Source organism: Oncorhynchus mykiss, chromosome 7, assembly GCF_013265735.2.
Source record: "Oncorhynchus mykiss isolate Arlee chromosome 7, USDA_OmykA_1.1, whole genome shotgun sequence".
In the NCBI taxonomy this organism is placed as follows: domain Eukaryota; kingdom Metazoa; phylum Chordata; class Actinopteri; order Salmoniformes; family Salmonidae; genus Oncorhynchus; species Oncorhynchus mykiss.
Genome location: NC_048571.1, coordinates 72,373,929 through 72,394,020, shown reverse-complemented (window position 1 = coordinate 72,394,020; position 20,092 = coordinate 72,373,929). Strand labels below are relative to the sequence as shown.

The 20,092-nt window shown below is 46.5% G+C and overlaps 1 protein-coding gene across 1 annotated transcript in view; it reads left to right on the top strand.

Moving 5' to 3' along the window:
• The window catches only part of LOC110528438 (protein bassoon), a 172,074-nt gene that overhangs the window by 14,111 nt on the left and 137,871 nt on the right, over positions 1 to 20,092 (top strand). Inside the window, exon 2 of the mRNA XM_021610503.2 lies at positions 9,682 to 10,063. Coding sequence (XP_021466178.2) covers positions 9,682 to 10,063 — 382 coding nt within the window. The remainder of the gene's footprint in view (positions 1 to 9,681; positions 10,064 to 20,092) is intronic.

Here is a 20,092-nt window from a genome sequence, read left to right as displayed (position 1 = left end):
ATTGTGTCACCCTCTTTTTACTGAAGGCGATAGCCAAATCGGCATATTCAGAGGGAATGCGCACGGTGGAAACCTGGTCTGGACTCTCCACCGTAGTCGCACCAACGGCAACTCCTATACACCTGCCTGAACACTCCTGACCACCCCTTAAGAGCCCCCCGTCGCCAGGAAATCACCGGGTTGTGCTGAGCTAGCCAGGGAATTCCCAACACCACTGGAAACGCAGGTGAATCTATATCGATAATCGATATGTCCAGCGGCACCGTGGCCTCCCTAACTACTCCTGACTTTAATGGTTGGCTATCTAAGGAGTGCACGGGGAAAGGTAGGTCTAACACCACAAGGGGAATCCCTAGCCTTAACGCGAGCCCCGATCCATGAAATTCCCAGCTGCGCCTGAATCGGCTAACGCCACATGCTATAGAGAGGGAAAAAAACAGTTGTGGTTGGCGTGTGTCCTCGCCGACCACAACTGGTGCAAGAGGACACTCCTCCTCCGGTCCCCCTCGAAGCCGCCCCTCCTAACTCCATAGGGATAGGGGCAGGAGGGCTGGGAAGTGGAAACGACAGGACCTGATCCGAACGCCCGCGGGCAGCCAGCAGGTTGTCGAGACGGATAGCCATGTCAATGAGTTCATCCAGCGTGAGGGTGGTGTCCCGACACGCTAGCTCCCTGCGGACGTCCTCCCTGAGACTGCATCGGAAATTATCTATCAGGGCCCTGTCGTTCCACCCTGTTCCTGTGGCCAAGGTCCGGAACTCCAGGGCAAAGTCCTGCGCGCTCCTCGTCTCCTGTCGCAGGTGGAACAGCCGTTCACCCGCCGCCCGACCCTCTGGTGGGTGATCGAACACAGCTCGGAATCGGCGGGTGAACTCGGGGTAATGATCCCTCGCCGAGTCCGGACCATTCCACACTGCCTTGGCCCACTCGAGAGCTCGCCCAGTCAAACAGGAGACGAGGGTGCTCACGCGGGAGTAGGACGCAAGGTAGCCAGGTACAGTTCCAGTTGTAGAAGGAAACCCCTCCGCCGTTCCCTCATACTCCCGTGTGAGCGTCAGCCCGAAGAGCCCCGGAGCCAGATGCGGTAGCAGGAACAGGATGTGCTGGAGGAGGGGGTGCTGGAGATGAGGTGGGAAGGCCACTCCTCTCCCATCGATCCATCTTCTCCATCATTTCGTCCATGGCCGAACCAATCCTATGGAGAACGCTGGTATGACGGAGGACCCTATCCTCCACCGATGGGAGAGGAGATGCGGCTGCTCCTACTGATTCCATCAGTTGTGCGGGATTCTGTCACGCGGGACTAGGTGGGTGCAGGAATCAGACGCAGAGAGAGAGAGAGTAACTGAGTAAAGTGCTTTACTCTTGCACACCAAAATAATAAGCCCAACACAATACAGGGTGCAGGACACTAATACAAGACAAGCCAAAAACCACAGGGTGTCAAGTAAAGAAAATAAAATACACCATGACCTAACATGCACACACGTAACATAAAGACAATCCCGCACAAAACAAGGGCGGGTCAAACTACTACATATAGGGAAGCTAATTAAACCAAAATACACACAGGTGAAACTAATAAGACAAAACCAACAGACAAACGAAAAAGGGATCGGTAGCGGCTAGTAGGACGGCGACGACGACCGCCGAGCACCGCCCGAACAGGCAGGGGAGCCAACTTCGGCGGAAGTCGTAACAATTTGGCTAAGGTGTATGTAAACTTCCGACTTCAACTGTATATATATATAAATAATTACTCTTTCCATCCACCAGATGGGATTGTCTTGTGAAAAGTACCTACTTTTCAAAAAAACCATTTGTTTGATGAATAAATGAAAGCAATAATGGTCACTATACTTTCCAAACCACAAAGGCTGAATTAAAATCTTTTCTTAAAAGGAATTTATTAACTGTTACGGAGGCAGCGGAGGAAGGACCAGGCTGCACAACATTTGAGATAAATAAGCTTCTTGTGCATATGGAAAATGTCTGGGATCAACATTGTATGTTTGGTAGTATATTTCCTCCATGTCAAAATGTGGTGCAAACTGAGACGTTGAGTTGGTAATCCAATGTTTTGAAAAGAGCTGGCTAGCCGTCTGTACAGTAAATAACATGCACATATCAAATGTATTTATATAGCCCTTCTTACATCAGCTGATATATCCAAGTGCTGTACAGAAACCCAGCCTAAAACCCCAAACAGCAAGCAATGCAGGTGTAGAAGCACGGTGGCTAGGAAAAATCCCTAGAAAGGCAAAAACCTAGGAAGAAACCTAGAGAGGAACCAGGCTATGAGGGGTGGTCAGTCCTCTTCTGGCTGTGCTGGGTGGAGATTATAACAGAACATGGCCAAGATGTTCAACATATCTAATGTTATCTTAAGGCTACATCTGCACCGTTTCTTTTGCCATTGATAGGATGTACATTTATCCTACTTATTCCCTGACATTGTCCAAGTTCTGATTTCTAATTAATTATCCCTTTCTCCTCCAATGTATTCCATATTGCCCACTTCCTCACCAGACAGTAGCAACAATCTATTAGAAACGGTGCTAATTTCATTCATCAACTTTTTAAAGTTTTTTTTTAGTAGACATTTACAGTAGACATTTCCTCGATCATAGTCTAGCTCAAAACGAATGAGACTGTTTCAGCATGTAAAAAGTAACAGTACAAAACATCCTTTACTTTAGCAAACGTAAAATAGTAAGTGAGTTTTGACTGAATACATATTTAATGAGCGTTTCAAAACAATACATTATACTATAGACCTGCTAAATTACTCACATCCAGCATAAAAAAAACAGAAACAGAATAAACTAAAATAATTCTGTATTTATTTCAGATGTAGCAGTTGTTCATGTATGTTTGGTAGAAAGAAGCTGTCTGGGCTCCTCCCCATCCTTCATCCGTGGTGCTCGTTCAACATAGCATTTGGAAATTCCTGTGAACATCAACAGTCATAAACATGTCATTCTGAACAGCAACATCTTCCTAACAAGAATTTAGACCAGTTGACAATTCAACAGAATTCAGTCTCGTTCATGTTGATGATCGGTACAGCATGAGACAGATAGCAAGCCATGGCATATCAGACCGTATACCACAGGTATGAGTCAATATTACTTGTTGACTGTTTTTATTACGTTGGTAACCAGTTTTAATAGCAATAAGGTACGTTGGGGGGGGGGGGGGGGGGTGCTTTCTAGAACTTATAAAGTTATTCAGCTGTCCCCATAGGAAGAACCCTTTTGAATAACCCTTGTTGGTAACCCTTTTGGTTCCAAGTAGAACCATTTTGGGTTCCTTTTGGGTTTCCATGTAGAACCCTCTGTGGAAAGGGTTCTACATGGAACCCAAAAGGGTTCTACCTGGTACCAAAAAGGGTTATACTATGGGGACAGCTGAAGAACCCTTTTGGAGTAATTTTTTCTAAGAGTATATCTATTTGTTCTAATGCAATGTCCATATTACAGCCACAACATGCTGATCATGTAGTCAAGCATCTGAAGACTAGCGAGGAGGAGAAAAGCCTGCTTTGGAAGAGCAAGTAAGAACAATAACAACTAGCTCTATCAGATAAACATGTTCAGGAGAAGCAGGGAGAGAGCAAGCTAGTAGTATTAACATTATTATTTGAAACCTCACATGCGCATGTATCTGTGTTATATTTAAGCTATACGGCACCTCAGGGGTTTATGGTATATGGACAATATACCACGTCTTAGGGCTGTTCTTACGCATGACACAATGCGGAGTGCCTGGATACAGCCCTTAGCCATGGTATATTGGCCATATACCACAAACCACCAAGGTGCCTTATTGCTTAAAATATAACAGATACATCTGAAATAAATACAGAATTATTTGAGTTTATTCTGTTTCTAAGCTGGATGCCACTATAGAGGTGAAAGGAACACCACACACTTTCCCTCTTTCTCACTTTTCCAATACAGTGGATCAAAGGGGTTTGCCAGGTGTACTCTGCCTGAGAGATCAATTATGCCAGCAAAGGGTCTCATGCTCTGCTGCTGGCATATTGTCAACAGGCAGGAAGTGTACAATGTAATAACCTGCACTGTAGCCCAAAGATATTGTTTTTCTTGTGTTGAACTTGACAGTAACACGTGTGTGTGTGTGTGTGTGTGTGTGTGTGTGTGTGTGTGTGTGTGTGTGTGTGTGTGTGTGTGTGTGTGTGTGTGTGTGTGTGTGTGTGTGTGTGTGTGTGTGTGTGTGTGTGTGTGTGTGTGTGTGTGTGTGAGGGAGGGAGGGAGGGAGGGAGGGAGGGGGGATTATTGCATTTTTTACTCAGTGAATGTTATTTTTGCACTCATGTAGCCTTGTGCACTTGATCGATGTCTACTATAGTGGCCACTATAATAGAGCAAAAATAGAATGCCTGTTTGTTTCATTCTGTTTCTACTTTAAGATGTTTTTTTCCCCAAGTGCAGTATTCAGATGTGTGTGATCACAAGTGTTCTATTATAAAGTCTGTCATGGCTAACTGCAATATTAATGTATTGTTTTTTTCTCTGGACTTGAGTGTCATTTGCAGTAAAGTCTAGGCAACAAATAACATTGGATGGCTTTCTTTACATTTTCTAGCTGTGAGTTAGGTTCACATGAATCACTTTTTATTTTACACACAGAGATTGATCATGTAGATCATATTCTTTGTTGTTTAATTAGTTAAAAACCTGCATTTCCTCCTAGCAGGGATGTTTTGCATGTTTCAGTGCAACATTAAAAGAAGTGTCACCTTTTTGGGCCCTCACCAGTTTGCATCCTAAACCTTGCATAAGCGGCAGACACTACCATATGAACTGAACACAGACCACTACCATGTCTATTCCATATGAACTGAACACAGACCACTACCATGTCTATTCCATATGAACTGACCACAGACCACTACCATATCTATTCCATATCAAATCAAATGTATTTATATAGCCTTTCTTACATCAGCTGATATCTCAAAGTGCTGTACAGAAACCCAGCCTAAAACCCCTAACAGCAAGCAATGCAGGTATAGAAGCGCGGTGGCTAGGAAAAACTCCATAGAAGGCCAAAACCTAGGAAGAAACCTAGAAAGGAACCAGGCTATGAGGGGTGGCCAGTCCTCTTCTGGCTGTGCAGGGTGGAGATTATAACAGAACATGGCCAAGATGTTCAAATGTTCATAAATGACCAGCATGGTCAAATAATAATAATCACAGTAGTTGTCGAGGGTGCAGCAAGTCAGCACCTCAGGAGTAAATGTCAGTTGGCCTTTCATAGCCGATCATGAAGAGTATCTCTACCGCTCCTGCTGTCTCTAGAGAGTTGAAAACAGCAGGACTGGGACAGGTAGCACGTCCGGTGAACAGGTCAGGGTTCCATAGCCGCAGGCAGAACAGTTGAAACTGGAGCAGTAGCACGGCCAGGTGGCCTGGGGACAGCAAGGAGTCATCATGCCAGGTAGTCCTGAGACATGGTCCTAGGGCTCAGGTCCTCCGAGAGATAGAAAGAGAAAGAAAGAGGGAATTAGAGAGAGCATACTTAAATTCACACAGGACACCGGATAAGACAGGAGAAGTACTCCAGATATAACAGACTGAACCTAGCCCCCTTACACAAACTACTGCAGCATAAATACTGGAGGCTGAGACAGGAGGGGTCAGGAGACACTGTGGCCCCATCCGATGATACCCCTGGACAGGGCCAAACAGGAAGGATATAACCCCACCCACTTTGCCAAAGCACAGCCCCCACACCACTAGAGGGATATCTTCAACCACCAACTTACCTTCCTGAGACAAGGCCGAGTATAGCCCACACAGATCTCCGCCACGGCACAACCCAAGGGGGGGCGCCAACCCAGACAGGAAGATCACGTCAGTGACTCAACCCACTCAAGTGACGCACCCCTCCTAGGGACGGCATGCAAGAGCACCAGTAAGCCAGTGACTCAGCCCCTGTAATAGGGTTAGAGGCAGAGAATCCCAGTGGAGAGAGGGGAACCGGCCAGGCAGAGACAGCAAGGGCGGTTCGTTGCTTCAGAGCCTTTCCGTTCACCTTCACACTCCTGGGCCAGACTACACTCAATCACATGACCCACTGAAGAGATGAGTCTTAAAGTAAAGACTTAAAGGTTGAGACTGAGTCTGCTTCTCTCACATGGGTAGGCAGACCATTCCATAAAAATGGAGCTCTATAGGAGAAAGCCCTGCCTCCAGCTGTTTGCTTAGAAATTCTACGGACAATTAGGAGGCCTGCGTCTTGTGACCCTAGCATACATGTAGGTATGTACGGCAGGACCAAATCGGAAAGATAGGTAGGAGCAAGCCCATGTAATGCTTTGTAGGTTAGCAGTAAAACCTTGAAATCAGCCCTTGCTTTAACAGGAAGCCAGTGTAGGGAGGCTAGCACTGGAGTAATATGATTACATTTTTTGGTTCTAGTCAGGATTCTAGCAGCTGTATTTAGCACTAACTGAAGTTTAGTTAGTGCTTTATCCGGGTAGCCGGAAAGTAGAGCATTGCAGTAGTCTAACCTAGAAGTAACAAAAGCATGGATTAATTTTTCTGCATTATTTTTGGACAGAAAGTTTCAGATTTTTGCAATGTTATGTAGATGGTAAAAAGCTGTCCTTGAAACAGTCTTGATATGTTTGTCAAAAGAGAGATCAGGATCTAGAGTAACGCCAAGGGCCTTCACAGTTTTATTTGAGACAACTGTACAACCATCAAGATTAATTGTCAGATTCAACAGAAGATATCTTTGTTTCTTGGGACCTGGAACAAGCATCTCTGTTTGAGTTTAAAAGTAGAAAGTTTTTAGCCACCCACTTACCTTATGTCTGAAAAACAGGCTTCTAGCGAGGGAAATTTTGGGGCTTCATCATGTTTCATTGAAATGTACAGCTGTGTGTCTTCCGCATAGCAGTGAAAGTTAACATTATGTTTTCGAATCACATCCCCAAGAGGTAAAATATATAGTGAAAACAATAGTGGTCCTAAAACGGAAACTTGAGGAACACTGAAATTTACAGTTGATTTGTCAGAGGACAACCCATTCACAGAGACAAACTGATATCTTTCCGACAGATAAGATCTAAACCAGCCCAGAACTTGTCCGTGTAGACCAATTTGGGTTTCCAATCTCTCCAAAAGAATGTGTTGATCGATGGTATCAAAAGCAGCACTAAGGTGTAGGAGCACGATGACAGATGCAGAGCCTCGGTCTGACGCCATTAAAAGGTCATTTACCACCTTCACAAGTACAGTCTCAGTGCCACACTGGGGTCTAAAACCAGACTGAAGCATTTCGTACACATTGCTTGTCTTCAGGAAGGCAGTGAGTTGCTGCGCAACAGCTTTTTCTAAAAATATTGAGAGGAATGGAAGATTCGATATAGGCCGATAGTTTTTTATATTTTCTGGGTCAAGGTTTAGCTTTTTCAAGAGAGGCTTTATTACTGCCACTTTTAGTGAGTTTGGTACACATCCGGTGGATAGAGAGACGTTTATTATGTTCAACATAGGAGGGCCAAGCACAGGAAGCAGCTCTTTCAGTAGTTTAGTTGGAATAGGGTCCAGTATGCAGCTTGAAGGTTTAGAGGCCATGATTATTTTCATCATTGTGTCAAGAGATATAGTACTAAAACACTTGAGTGTCTCTCTTGATCCTAGGTCCTGGCAGAGTTGTGCAGACTCAGGACAACTGAGCTTTGAAGGAATACGCAGATGTAAAGAGGAGTTTTTTGCTTGAGTAATTTGAGAGTAATTTAAGAGTAATTTGCTTTCTACTAATCATGAACTTTTCCTCAAAGAAGTTCATGAATTTATTACTGCTGAAGTGAAAGCCATCCTCTCTTGGGGAATGCTGCTTTTTAGTTAGCTTTGCGACAGTATCAAAAATACATTTAGGATTGTTCTTATTTTCCTCAATTAAGTTGGAAAAATAGGATGATCAAGCAGCAGTGAGGGCTCTTCGATACTGCACGGTACTGTCTTTCCAAGCTAGTCGGAAGACTTCCAGTTTGGTGTGGTGCCATTTCCGTTCCATTTTGTCTGGAAGCTTGCTTCAGAGGTCGAGTATTTTCTGTATACCAGGGAGCTAGTTTCTTATGACAAATGTTTTTAGTTTTTAGGGGTGCAACAGCATCTAGGGTATTGCGCAAGGTTAAATTGAGTTCCTCAGTTAGGTGGTTAACTGATTTTTGTCCTCTGACGTCCTTGGGTAGGCAGAGGGAGTCTGGAAGGGCATCATGGAATCTTTGGGTTGTCTGAGAATTTATAGCACGACTTTGATGCTTCTTGTTTGGGGTCTGAGCAGATTATTTGTTGCGATTGCAAACGTAATAAAATGGTGGTCCAATAGTCCAGGATTATGAGGAAAAACATTAAGATCCACAACATTTATTCCATGGGACAAAACTAGGTCCAGAGTATGACTGTGACAGTGAGTAGGTCCAGAGACATGTTGGACAAAACCCACTGAGTCGATGATGGCTCCGAAAGCCTTTTGGAGGGGGTCTGTGGACTTTTCCATGTGAATATTAAAATCACCAAAAATGTGAAAATTATCTGCTATCACTACAAGGTCCGATAGGAATTCAGGGAACTTAGTGAGGAACGCTGTATATGGCCCAGAAGGCCTATGAACTGAACACAGACCACTACCATGTCTATACCATATGAACTGAACATAGACCACTACAGGTATGCATGCTCAGCTCAGCTCTTCAGCGGACAGCGGGGTTAGAAAGGCGCGTGTACGTGTGTGTATGATTGAGAGGGTGAGTGTTTCTTTAGTTGCCTACTGCCTCCTCCAGAGTAACTTTACTGTGAGGAAACTGTCTGTGTCAAATATAACCTTATTCCCTATATCGGGCCCTGGTCAAAAGCAGTGCACTATATAGGGAATAGGGTGCCATTTGAGACACATCCTATGTCTTTTTCACTGCCAGGGGTCAGAAGGCTGAAAGCGTGGGTGAGGAGGAAGAAGAAGTGAAACAGAAAGGAAGAAAAATTCTCAGCTCTTTGAAAATCCTGTTCTATCCTTATCTCATCAAGATAAAACTGTTTATTTTTCCAACTCACCCACTCTTCTTTTTTCATGTACCCATATTGGCATTGGGCAAAGCAAATGTCCCACTTGTAAACCCTTTCATTCAAGATTCATCGCCATACATGGTTGTGTATTTGTGCTTGAGGCATATACTGCTCTACCTAGCAAAAAGGCAGTAACTGCTCATAGCATGGAACTGATAAATATGGCTTTTATTTACCTTGGTTTCACAGTAGCGTTATGCAGTTACTGCTAAACATGACCCCCCATCTTCTCCAAAACACAATACAATAGAGGCAGGATACATGTCCACTTGACTAAGCATGTATTTAATGTAGCAAAAATGACATTAACTAATTGTCGACCAAATGAGCAGTTACTGCCTTTTTGCTCTGTAGGGCAGTATAGTTGCATCTACACAATCAATGTCGTGCGATGTGGTTTCATTTTGAAATTAGACTACTTTAGAGGTCCGAAAACATCTGACAAAACTTTGATTTGAAAGTGTATTGTCCTATTTGTAAAGCTCTGCTTCAAAGCCCCGGCCTTAAAGCCATGCTGTTCTGAGATGTAACACAACATCCTCTCACAAGAGTCTACCACATATCTGTCATCCACAGCATCTCTGGAAGACCCCCCCAGCCAGACCCTGGGTCCAGCCCCAAGGCGGGGGTCCAGACTGGGCCTGGTACAGGGGACCGCCTGGCATCCCAGGGGGAGCAGCAGGGCCAGGGCCACGCCGCCCGTAAGAACCTCCAGGTGGATGTGGGTAGTAGCAGGATGGGACGTTCCCCGTCGGTGTCCCCCGCCATCACCCCCACCTCCCCCTACTCTGTGCCCCAGATTGCCCCCATGCCCAGCAGCAAGCTGTGCCCCGTCTGTAAGACAGCTGACCTGACAGGCACCACGGAGGACAACCAGCCAAACTGCAGCACCTGCACCCAGTGCCGATCCATGGTGTGCAACCAGTGTGGCTTCAACCCCAACCCGCACCTCACCGAGGTAGGAACAAACAGTGGATCATGTGCTACTGTGCCTACTGATGAGTTTGTTTGTTTATACAGTGTCCATATTAGGACATCCTCAGTTTTCTTTCTGAGACTGAATCAGCTCCCACTGACACAAAGGCTGTCCTAATATGGCCACTGTATGTATGTCAGTATATTTAATATTGTATGATACGTTTGAACTGGTTAGGACATCAGGAATAGAGAATGTGGTTAGGTTTATACAATGTGGTCAGGTTTATACAATGTGGTCAGGGTCATAGAATGTGGTTTGTATTTGTATTTGTTATGGATCCCCATTAGCTACTCTTCCTGGGGTCCAGCAAAATGAAGGCAGTTATAACCTTTTATAAACACTACAATACATTTCACAACACATTTTACAACACATTAAGTGTGTGCCCTCATGCCACTACTCTACTACCACATATCTACAACACAAAATCCATGTGTGTGTGTGTGTGCATGTGTGTGTGAGTGCGTGTGTGTGTGCTTGTGTGTGTGTGTCTTTTCACAGTCCCCGCTGTGAATTTTTCATGAAAACTGAGTTTATATGTATTTGGCTAAGGTTTATGTGAACTTCCGACTTCAACTGTATATGTGTTACTCAGTTTTTCACAATTCCTGACATTTAATCATAGTAAAAATTCCCTGTCTTAGGTCAGTTAGGATCACCACTTTATTTTAAGAATGTAAAATGTCAGAATAATAGTAGAGAGAATGATTTATTTAAACTTGTATTTCTTTCATCACATTCCCAGTGGGTCAGAAGTTTACACACACCAGCTACTACCAAACACTAATTGAGTGTAACTGAGTCAGGTTTGTAGGTCCCCTTGCTCGCACACGCTTTTTCAGTTCTGCTCACACATTTTCTATAGGATTGAGGTCAGGGCTTTGTAATGGCCACTCCAATAACTTGACATTGTTGTCCTTAAGCCATTTTGCCACAACTTTGGAAGTATGCTTGGGGTTTTTGTCCATTTGGAAGACCCATTTGCGACCAAGCTTTAACTTCCTGACGGATGTCTTGAGATGTTGCTTCAATATATCCACATAATTTTCCTACCTCATGATGCCATCTATCCTGTGAAGTTCACCAGTCCCTCCTGCAGCAAAGCACCCCCACAACATGATGCTGCCACCTCGTGTTTCACGGTTGGGATGGTGTTCTTCGGCTTGCAAGCGTCCCCCTTTTTTTCTCCAAACATAATGATGGTCATTATGGCCAAACAGTACTATTTTGGTTTCATCAGACCAGAGGACATTTCTTCAAAAAGTACGATCTTTGTCCCAATGTGCAATTGCAAACCGTAGTCTGGCTTTTTTATGGCGGTTTTGAAGCAGTGGCTTCCTCCTTGCTGAGCGGCCTTTCAGGTTATGTCGATATAGGACCCGTGGATATACTTTACTGTGGATATAGATACTTTTGTACCCGTTTCCTCCAGCATCTTCACAAGGTCCTTTACTGTTGTTCTGGGATTGATTTGCACTGCGTGGTCCCATGGTGTTTATTATTTTTTGTACAGATGAACGTGGTACCTTCAGGCTTTTGAAGATTGCTCCCAAGGATGAACCAGACTTTTCTGAGATTTTCCCATGATGTCAAGCAAAGAGGCACTGACTTTGAAGGTAGGCCTTGAAATACATCCACAGGTACACCTCCAATTGACTCAAATTATGTCAATTAGCATATCAGAAGCTTCTAAAGCCATGACATAATTTTCTGGATTTTTCCAAACTGTTTAAAGTCACAGTCAACTTAGTGTATGTAAACTTCTGACCCACTGGAATTGTGATACAGTGAAATAATCTGTCTGTAAACAATTGTTGGAAAAATGACGTGTTGTCATACACAAAGTAGATGTCCTAACCGACTTGCCAAAACTATAGTTTGTTAACCTGTAGTGACACTCCATCCCATGAATGGGACCGTTGTCATCATCTGACACTAATTAGCATAATGCAACGGACATAAATCTTCCAAGCAAATATTCCTATTCATGAAAATTTACAAGTGAAATATATTGGAACACAGCTTAGCCTTTTGTTAATCACCCTGTCATCTCAGATTTTCAAAATATGCTTTACAGCCAACGCTAGACAAGCATTAGTGTAAGTTTATCATAGCCTAGCATAGCATTATGCCTTGCTAGCTGCAGGCAACCTTGTCACGGAAATCAGAAAAGCAATCAAATTGAATCATTTACCTTTGATGAACTTCGGATGTTTTCACTCACGAGACTCCCAGGTAGACAGCCAAAGTAAATTTTTTCCCAAAATATTATTTTTGTAGGCGAAATAGCTCCGTTTGTTCTTCACGTTTGGCTGAGAAATCGCCCGGAAATTGCGGTCACCACAACGCCGAAAAATATTCAAAATTAGCTCCATAATATCAACAGAAACATGGCAAACGTTGTTTAGAATCCATCCTCAAGGTGTTTTTTCTAATATCTATTCGATAATATATCCGTCGGGACAATTCGTTTTTCACTAGGACCGATTGGAGTAATGGCTACCTCTGTATTTTACGCAAGAATCTCTCTCGGAGCCACCATGTGACCACTTACGCAATGTGGCCGCCCACGGCTATTCTTCAACAGAAATGCGTAAAACTACGTCACAATGCTGTAGACACCTTTGGGAATACGTAGAAAGTGTAAGCTCTTTGATGGTACATTCACAGCTGAATAGGGAGTCATTGGAACGCAGTGCTTTCAAAACCTGGGGCACTTCCGGATTGGATTTTTACTCAGGCTTTCGCCTGCAACATCAATTCTGTTATACTCACAGACAATATCTTTACAGTTTTGGAAACATTAGAGTGTTTTCTATCCAAAGCTGTCAATTATATGCATATTCTAGCATCTTTTCCTGACAAAATATCCCGTTTACAACGGGAATGGTTTTTTTCCAAAAATGAAAATACTTCCCCCTAACACCAAGAGGTTTTAACAAGATGTGTGTAGTGGTTGAAAAAATGGGTTTTAAACTTCCGACTTCAATTGTACATATGGACAGTACCAAAATAATAATCTAATGCCTGTCTTTTTGCAGCAAAATCTGCAGAGCTTGGAAGGTTGTATCCCTCAAATATATAAAATAAAACATTTAAAAATGTAATCAAATGTAGTCCTTCTTACAGCTGATATATCAAAGTGCTGTACAGAAACCCAGCCTAAAACACCAAACAGCAAGCAATGCAGGTGTAGAATCACGGTGGCTCGGAAAAACTCCCTCGAAAGGCAAAAACCTAGGAAGAAACCTAAAGAGGAACCAGGCTATGAGAGGTGGCCATTCTTCTTCTGGCTGTGCCGGGTGGCAATTATAACAGAACATGGCCAAGATGTTCAAATGTTCATAAATGACCAGCATGGTCAAATAATAATAATCTCAGTGAACAGGTCAGGGTTCCATAGCCACAGACAAAACAGTTGAGACTGGAGCAGCAGCACAGCCAGGTGGACTGGGGACAACAAGGAGTCATCATGCCAGGTAGTCCTGAGGCATGGTCCTAGGGCTCAGGTCCTCTGAGAGAGAGATAGAAAGAAAGAGAGAATTAGAGAGAGCATACTTAAATTCTCACAGGACACCGGATACAGAAACCCAGCCTAAAACCCCAAACAGCAAGCAATGCAGGTTTAGAAGCACTCCAGATATAACAGACTGACCCTAGCCCCGCAACACAGAAACTACTGCAGCATAAATACTGGAGGCTGAGACAGGAGGGGCCAGGAGACACTGTGGCCCCATCCGATGATACCCCCGGACATGGCCAAACAGGCAGGATATAACCCCACCCACTTTGCCAAAGCACAGTCCCCACACCACTAGAGGGATATCTTCAACCACCAACTTACCATCCTGAGACAAGGCCGAGTATAGCCCACACAGATCTCCGCCACTGTCACGGCCGTCGAAAGAAGAGGACCAAAGTGCAGCGTGGTGAGTGTACATTTGTCTTTTTATTTAAAATGTTGCCAACAAAACAATAAACGAAAAACAACCGTGAAGCTTACAGGGCTAAGTGCCACTAACAAAGTTAACTACCCACACTGAAAGGAGAGAAAAATGGCTACCTAAGTATGATTCCCAATCGGAGACAACGATAAACAGCTGTCCCTGATTGAGAAGCATACCCGGCAAAAACATAGAAATAAAGAAACCTAGAAAACAAAACATAGAATGCCCACCACACATCACACCCTGACCTAACCAAATAGAGAAATAAAACGTCTCTCTAAGGACAGGCCTTGACAGTACCCCCTCAAAGGAGCGGACTCCTGCCGCAAAACCTGAACCTATAGGGGAGGGTCCGGGTGGGCATCTATCCGCGGTGGCGGCTCTGGTGCGGGACGTAGACCACACTCCAACTCTGGCTCACCCCACTTTGGTGGCGCCTCTGGTGTGGGGACCCTCACCGCCAACCCCGGAGAGCCCCGGACTGGGGACCCTCTCTGCGGGTCCCGGACTGGGTACCCTTATTGCGGGCCCCGGACTTGGCACTCTCGTTGCGGGCCCTGGACTGGGCACCCTCGTTGCGGGCCCCGGACTTGGCACCCTCGTTGCGGGTCCCGGACTGGGCACCCTCACTGCGGGCCCCAGACTGGGCACCCTCGTTGCAGGCCCCAGACTGGGCACCCTCGTTGCAGGCCCCGGACTGGGCACCCTTGCTGCGGGCCCCGGACTGGCCCGTGGAGCAGGCACCGGACTGGGCACCCTCGCTTCTGGCCCCGGACTGGGCACCCTTGCTGGAGGCCCTGGATTCGCCCGTGGAGCAGGCACCGGACTCACCAGGCTAGGGAGACCTACTGAAGGCCTGGTCCCTGGAGGAGGCACAGGATAGACCGTCGCTGGAGGCTCCGGACTGGAGGCCGTCGCTGGGGGCTCCGGACTATGAGTCCTCACTGGAGGCTTCGTGCCATGGATCATCACCGGAAGCTTCGTGCCATGGATCATCACCGGAGGCTTCGTGCCATGGATCATCACCGGAGGCTTCGTGCCATGGATCATCACCGGAGGCTTCGTGCCATGGATCATCACTGGAGGCTTCGTGCCATGGATCATCACTGGAGGCTTCGTGCCATGGATCATCACTGGAGGCTTCGTGCCATAGATCATCACTGGAGGCTTCGGACTGTTAGGGACACACAGGAGGCCTGGCTCTGGGAGCAGGCACAGGCCTCACCAGACTGGGGAGACATACTGGAGGCTTTGTTCTTGGCGGAGGCACCGGATACACTGGGCCGTGGAGGTGCACTGGAGGTCTCGAGCGTAGAGCTGGCACAACCCGTCCTGGCTGGATGGTTATTTTGGGGCGCATGCACAGGACGCACTGGGCTGTGCAGACGCACCGGAGACACAGTGCGCAGAGCCGGCGCAGGATATCCTGGGCCGTAGAGACGTACTTGCGGCCAGATGAGCTGAGCCGGCACCCTCCGACCTGGCTGGATGCCTACTCTAGCCCGGCCGATTCGGGGAGCTGGAAGGTAGCGCACCGGGCTTTGAACACGCACTGGAGACACTGTGCGCTCCACCACATAACACGGTGCCTGACCAGTACGACGCTCGCAACGGTAAGCACGGGAAGTTGGCTCAGGTCTAAACTCCGAAAAATTATTTTTGGAGCTGCCTTTCGGGTCTTGTCCCCTGCCATTCTCTCCTCCCCGGTCCAGCTCGTCCTCCAGGTTGGCGCACGCTGCTTGGTCTTTTGGTGGTGGGTAGTTCTGTCACGGCCGTCGAAAGAAGAGGACCGAAGTGCAGCGTGGTGAGCGTACATTTCTATTTTTATTTAAAATGTCACTAACAAAACAACAAACGAAAAACAACCGTGAAGCTTACAGGGCTACGTGCCACTAACAAAGTTAACTACCCACACTGAAAGGAGGGAAAAAGGGCTACCTAAGTATGATCCCCAATCAGAGACAATGATAGACAGCTGTCCCTGATTGAGAAGCATACCCGGCCAAAACATGGGGGGGGGGGGGCAACCCAGACAGGAATAGAATATAACATTCTATTGGTTGCCAGAATTTTATATAATAATTCAAATAGAACATTTCTATGTTTTGAATCCGTTGACGATTTGCGTATTAGTTCATAAACCATGTGCCATGGAATCGGTACATCAGAAATCTCTTCCCAACTATTTTGCAATCTATATGGCACAGCTGTCAATTTTTTTGTCCTTAAATTAAACTGGTATATATTTTTCTTCATCACAATTTTCTTTAACCAATTTTGGTCTTTAATGCAGACAGACAAGTTCCTTACTTTCCCCCCTTGCTTTTGCCTCGTCCATCCAACAGACATTGTAGCAATAATCAACAGCCCAATGGAAACCAAAGGGCACATATATACAAATACTAATCAGTGGGAATAGGGGACAGGTGTGCTTGATGAAAGTTCCTGAAGGATCCGTGACAGTATCCCCCCCTGACGCGCTAAAGACACTAGTCTCGAGGACGATCACAGGAACGCAGTATGGGTCGATCAGGACCCGATGCAGCTGCTGAAGTTGTGTCGTCGTCGGATGGGCCAGTTGCCGCTGCCGAAGTTGCGTCGGACAGACCAGTAACAGTGGTGTCGGACGGACCGGTTGTGATGGCGTCAGACGGGCCAGAGGTGGCTGCTGTAGTGGTGTCGTCGGATGGAACCGTTGTGACGAAATCGGACGGCCCAGTTGCAGCTGCCGAAGTTGCGGCGGTGCCGGACGGACCAGTCGCAGCGTCTCGGTCGGCCATTCCCGTTGTCTCCCTTAATGGTCAATTATTCAGTCACGTTGGCATAGAGGATCAGGAGACATGCACAGGAATGCGTAATAGTTTTTTTTATTACACACAAATTACGGCGTGCCGTGTAAAGGCACGATGACGAAGACCAAACAAACATTACACAAAACACAGGGTAGAAACCCAAACAAAAGAGCGAGGAGTACCTCGAATAAATAACACGCGCACAATGATTAACTCACGGGACGAGACCCGTAATCATCTGCGCAATCCACAAGGTCACGAAAGCCCAAAACACACAGCAAAGGTACTCACACGCACCAACAGACATTGTAACAATAATCGACAGCCCAATGGAAACCAAAGGGCACATATATACAAATACTAATCAGTGGGAATAGGTCGACAGGTGTGCGTGATGAATGTTCCGGAGGGATCCGTGACAAGTAATAATGAAATCAGACCTTCTTGTTGAGTTTCCCCAAACTGTTGCCACAAAGTTGGAAGCACAGAATTGTCAACAATGTCATTATATGCTGTAGCGTTAAGATTTCGCTTCACTGGAACTAAGGGGCCTGAACCATGAAAAACAGTCCCAGATGGTGAAGCGTGATTCATCACTCCAGAGAACACGTTTCCACGGCACCAGAGTCAAATGGCAGTGAGCTTTACACCATTCCAGCCAAAGCTTGGCATTTCACATGGTGATCTTAAGCTTGTGTGCCATGGAAACCCATTTCATGAGGCTCCCGACAAACAGTTCTTGTGCTGATATTGCTTTCAGAGGCAGTTTGTTACTCGGTAGTCAGTGTTGCAACCAAGGACAGATGGTTTTTACTTGCTTCAGCGAGCTTGTGTGTCCTACAACTTCGCGGCTGAGCCGTTGTAGCTCCTAGACGTTTCCATTTCACATTAACAGCACAGTTGGGCAAAAATTTGACGAACTGACTTGTTGGAAAGGTGGCATCCTATGATGGTGCCACGTTGAAAGTCACCAAGCTCTTTAGTAAGGCCATTCTAAAGCCACTGTTTGTCTATGGAGATTGCATGGCGGTGTGCTTGATTTTATACACCTGTCAGCAACTAATTTGAAGGGGTGTCCACATACTTTTGTATATATATATTTTTACATTTTACCTTTATTTAACATGGGCAAGTCAATTAAGAACAAATTCTTATTTTCAATGACGGCCTAGGAACAGAGAACTGCCTTGTTCAGGGTCAGAGCGACAGTTTTTTACCTTGTCATCTCGGGGATTCAATCTTGCAACCTTTCGGTTACAAGTCCAACGCGCTAACCACTAGGCTACCTGCCTCCCCTCTCTAACCACTAGGTTACCTGCCTCCCCCCTCTGACCACTAGGCTACCTGCCTCCCCCCTCTAACCACTAGTCTGCCTGCCTCCCCTCTCTAACTACTAGGCTACCTGCCTCCCCCCTCTGACCACTAGGCTACCTGCCTCCCCTCTCTAACCACTAGTCTACCTGCCTCCCCTCTCTAACCACTAGGCTACCTGCCTCCCCTCTCTAACCACTAGGCTACCTGCATCCCCTCTCTAACCACTAGGCTACCTGGTTCCCCTCTCTAACCACTAGGCTACCTGCCTCTCCTCTCTAACCACTGGGCTACCTGCCTCCCCTCTCTAACCACTAGGCTACCTGCCTCCCCTCTCTAACCACTAGGCTACCTGCCTCCCCTCTCTAACCACTGGGCTACCTGCCTCCCCTCTCTAACCACTAGGCTACCTGCCTCCCCTCTCTAACCACTAGGCTACCTGCATCCCCTCTCTAACCACTAGGCTACCTGGTTCCCCTCTCTAACCACTAGGCTACCTGCCTCCCCTCTCTAACCACTGGGCTACCTGCCTCCCCTCTCTAACCACTAGGCTACCTGCCTCCCCTCTCTAACCACTAGTCTACCTGCCTCCCCTCTCTAACCACTAGGCTACCTGCCTCCCCTCTCTAACCACTAGGCTACCTGGTTCCCCTCTCTAACCAGTAGGCTACCTGCCTCCCCTCTCTAACCACTAGGCTACCTGCCTCCCCTCTCTAACCACTAGGCTACCTGCCTCCCCTCTCTAACCACTAGGCTACCTGCCTCCCCTCTCTAACCACTAGGCTACCTGGTTCCCCTCTCTAACCACTAGGCTACCTGCCTCCCCTCTCTAACCACTAGGCTACCTGGTTCCCCTCTCTAACCACTAGGCTACCTGCCTCCCCTCTCTAACCACTAGGCTACCTGCCTCCCCTCTCTAACCACTAGGCTACCTGCCTCCCCTCTCTAACCACTAGGCTACCTGCCTCCCCTCTCTAACCACTGGGCTACCTGCCTCCCCTCTCTAACCACTGGGCTACCTGGTTCCCCTCTCTAACCACTAGGCTACCTGCCTCCCCTCTCTAACCACTAGGCTACCTGCATCCCCTCTCTAACCACTAGGCTACCTGGTTCCCCTCTCTAACCACTAGGCTACCTGCCTCCCCTCTCTAACCACTGGGCTACCTGGTTCCCCTCTCTAACCACTAGGCTACCTGCCTCCCCTCTCTAACCACTAGGCTACCTGCCTCCCCTCTCTAACCACTAGGCTACCTGCCTCCCCTCTCTAACCACTAGGCTACCTGCCTCCCCTCTCTAACCACTAGGCTACCTGCCTCCCCTCTCTAACCACTAGGCTACCTGCCTCCCCTCTCTAACCACTAGGCTACCTGCCTCCCCTCTCTAACCACTGGGCTACCTGCATCCCCTCTCTAACCACTAGGCTACCTGCCTCCCCTCTCTAACCACTAGGCTACCTGCCTCCCCTCTCTAACCACTAGGCTACCTGCCTCCCCTCTCTAACCACTGGGCTACCTGCCATTTATTTTTGTTTCACGGTACAATTTCTCCTTCTTTTTGTTAAGTTTATTCACATGATTTCTCAATTTACTGTATGTTTGCCAATCGGCTGTGCAGCCAGACTTATTTGCCATTCCTTTTGCCTCATCCCCCTTATCTATCCACAGGGATTTAACCGTTTTTACAGTCATTTTCTTAATGGGTGCATGCTTATTAGTAACTGGTATAAGCAATTTCATAAATATGTCAAATGCAGCGTTTGGTTGCTCCTCATTACACTCCACAGACTAGCAAGTGTTCTTAACATCTTCAACATAGGAATCACTGCAACCGAGTCTTTGGAACTTTGATTTTCCTAGTTATAGCTACAGGAGGAAACAACAACACAAAGAGCTACCTATCCAAAATGGAGATGTATGGATAACAATTTCTCCAACCTTTTCGGCCATATAACAAAGAAC